The 1945-nt window shown below is 43.8% G+C and overlaps 1 protein-coding gene across 1 annotated transcript; it reads left to right on the forward strand.

Annotated features, from left to right (window-relative positions):
* Positions 1 to 236: 236 nt before the first annotated feature.
* On the forward strand, positions 237 to 1676 carry LOC308333507 (E3 ubiquitin-protein ligase TRIM35-like; the record flags this gene model as incomplete). Its single annotated transcript, XM_080789963.1, has 1 exon — positions 237 to 1676. The coding sequence occupies one exon, from the start codon at positions 237 to 239 to the stop codon at positions 1674 to 1676; it is 1440 nt and encodes a 479-aa protein (XP_080646089.1).
* Positions 1677 to 1945: the final 269 nt, after the last annotated feature.

Raw genomic sequence — 1945 nt, forward strand, 5'->3', positions numbered from 1 at the left:
TGTTTGTCTTTTTGCAATCGTTTTAAATGGGAATGGAGTGTAAAAAAAAAAGCCCCATTCCCTTTGAAAACCATAGGCCACACATACAGAATCAAAGTTAGTTTAACAGTATTAAACAAGATTAATAATGAACAATAGTAATTAAACAACTATTACTACTAGCACCACTGCTACTCATAATGCTAACATTGTTGTTTCCCCTACAGAACGCAACGCAACACTGGTGACTTACAGCCATGTCAACCGCAGGGGATATTCCAAAGGAGGAAGTAACTGACGACATGGATTCCTATTTGACTCGGCAGGAAGAGGAACTCACCTGTCCTGTGTGCCGTGACATCTTTAAACACCCTGTTATCCTGTCGTGTAGCCACAGCTTCTGCAAGTCCTGTATGCAGCAATGGTGGACAGGAAAACCATCACAGAACAAGGCATGTCCTGTTTGCAAAACAAACTCTTCTCTAGATCAACCTCCTATCAACTTGGCGTTGAAGAACCTGTGTGAGAACTTCTTAGAGGAGAGAAGTCACAGATGTATGCCTGAGGTTCTCTGCCCTCTACATGATGAGAAACTCAGGCTGTTCTGTCTGGATGATGAACATTTGGCATGCCTAGTGTGCCAAGTTTCTGAAAAACATGCAGGACATAAGTTCAGACCCATTTATGAATCTGCAAAACAACTCAAAGAGGACCTCCAGGAATCACTGGAGGCATTAGAGGAGAAACTAGAGGGCCTTAAAGAGATTAAAGCAGGATATCACCAAACAGCAAAATACATTAAGGTGCAGGCCCAACACACTGAGATACAGATTAAGAAACAGTTCAAGAATATTCGGGATTACCTACGCCGGGAAGAGAAGGCCAGAATCACTGAGGTGAGGGAGGAAGAGAAACAGAAAAGCCAGATGTTGATGGAAAACATTGAGAGTCTGTGCAGAGAAATGGTGACTCTTTCCAACACCATCAGAGATGTTGAGGCAGATGACATCTCATTCCTGCAGAACTATAAAACCACAGTGGGGAAAGTCCAGTGCACACTGCCAGATCCACAGCCAGTTTCAAAAGTAGTGATGGACATGGCCAAACACCTGGGCAACTTGACCTTCAGAACCTGGGTCAAGATGAAGGAGATTGTCTCCTACACTCCTGTGATCCTGGATCCCAACACAGTCTATCCTGGATTCATCCTGTCTGATGATCTGACCAGTGTGTTGTACAATGATGATGTGCGTGAAGAGCTGTATACCAACCCGGACTACCTGCACGTGGTCCAGGGTTCTGAGGGATTTAACTCAGGGACTCATAGCTGGGACATTGAAGTTGGAAACAATAACTTCTGGGAACTGGGGGTGTTAGAAGAGTCTTTCCAGATAAACAACGGCGTTACTGGTTTGTTTTGGTGTTTAGGTTTTAGGAATGGCACATACACAGCAAACTTAGCAGGGTCGGCGACTGCTCTCTTGGTGGAGCAGAAACCCTGGAGGATCAGAGTCCAGCTGGACTGGAACAGAGGAGAGCTGTCCTTCTCCGATCCTGACACTAACACACACCTACACACCTTCACACACACTTTCACTGATAAACTATTTCCTTTCATTTCTACTATTCACCATCTCCCTCTGAGGGTGTTGCCTGAGAATGTCTGTATCAGTGTCGCTATGGAACATGACATGTAGATAGGAGCAATAACAAGAAAAAGAAAGAGAATTGTCCTCCCAGTCTTTTTATGGGTGTTGGAAATGTATCTTAAGTGTAAATCCAGCAGGCTGTTTTTCATGTCAGTATTGGATATCACTGTTTTATATTGTATACTGTTGATAGTTTATTTTTTAACTTTTTCCCATGCACAGTTTTTACACGTATGCAGTGTGGCAGTGGCTAAGCTGTAATAATGTCAGGGGTGGTATCTTGGACCACAGCAACTACCCTTTGCTGCTAGACTTAG

This window comes from Protomyctophum bolini, assembly GCF_963924005.1.
Source record: "Protomyctophum bolini genome assembly, chromosome: 2".
Taxonomy (NCBI): domain Eukaryota; kingdom Metazoa; phylum Chordata; class Actinopteri; order Myctophiformes; family Myctophidae; genus Protomyctophum; species Protomyctophum bolini.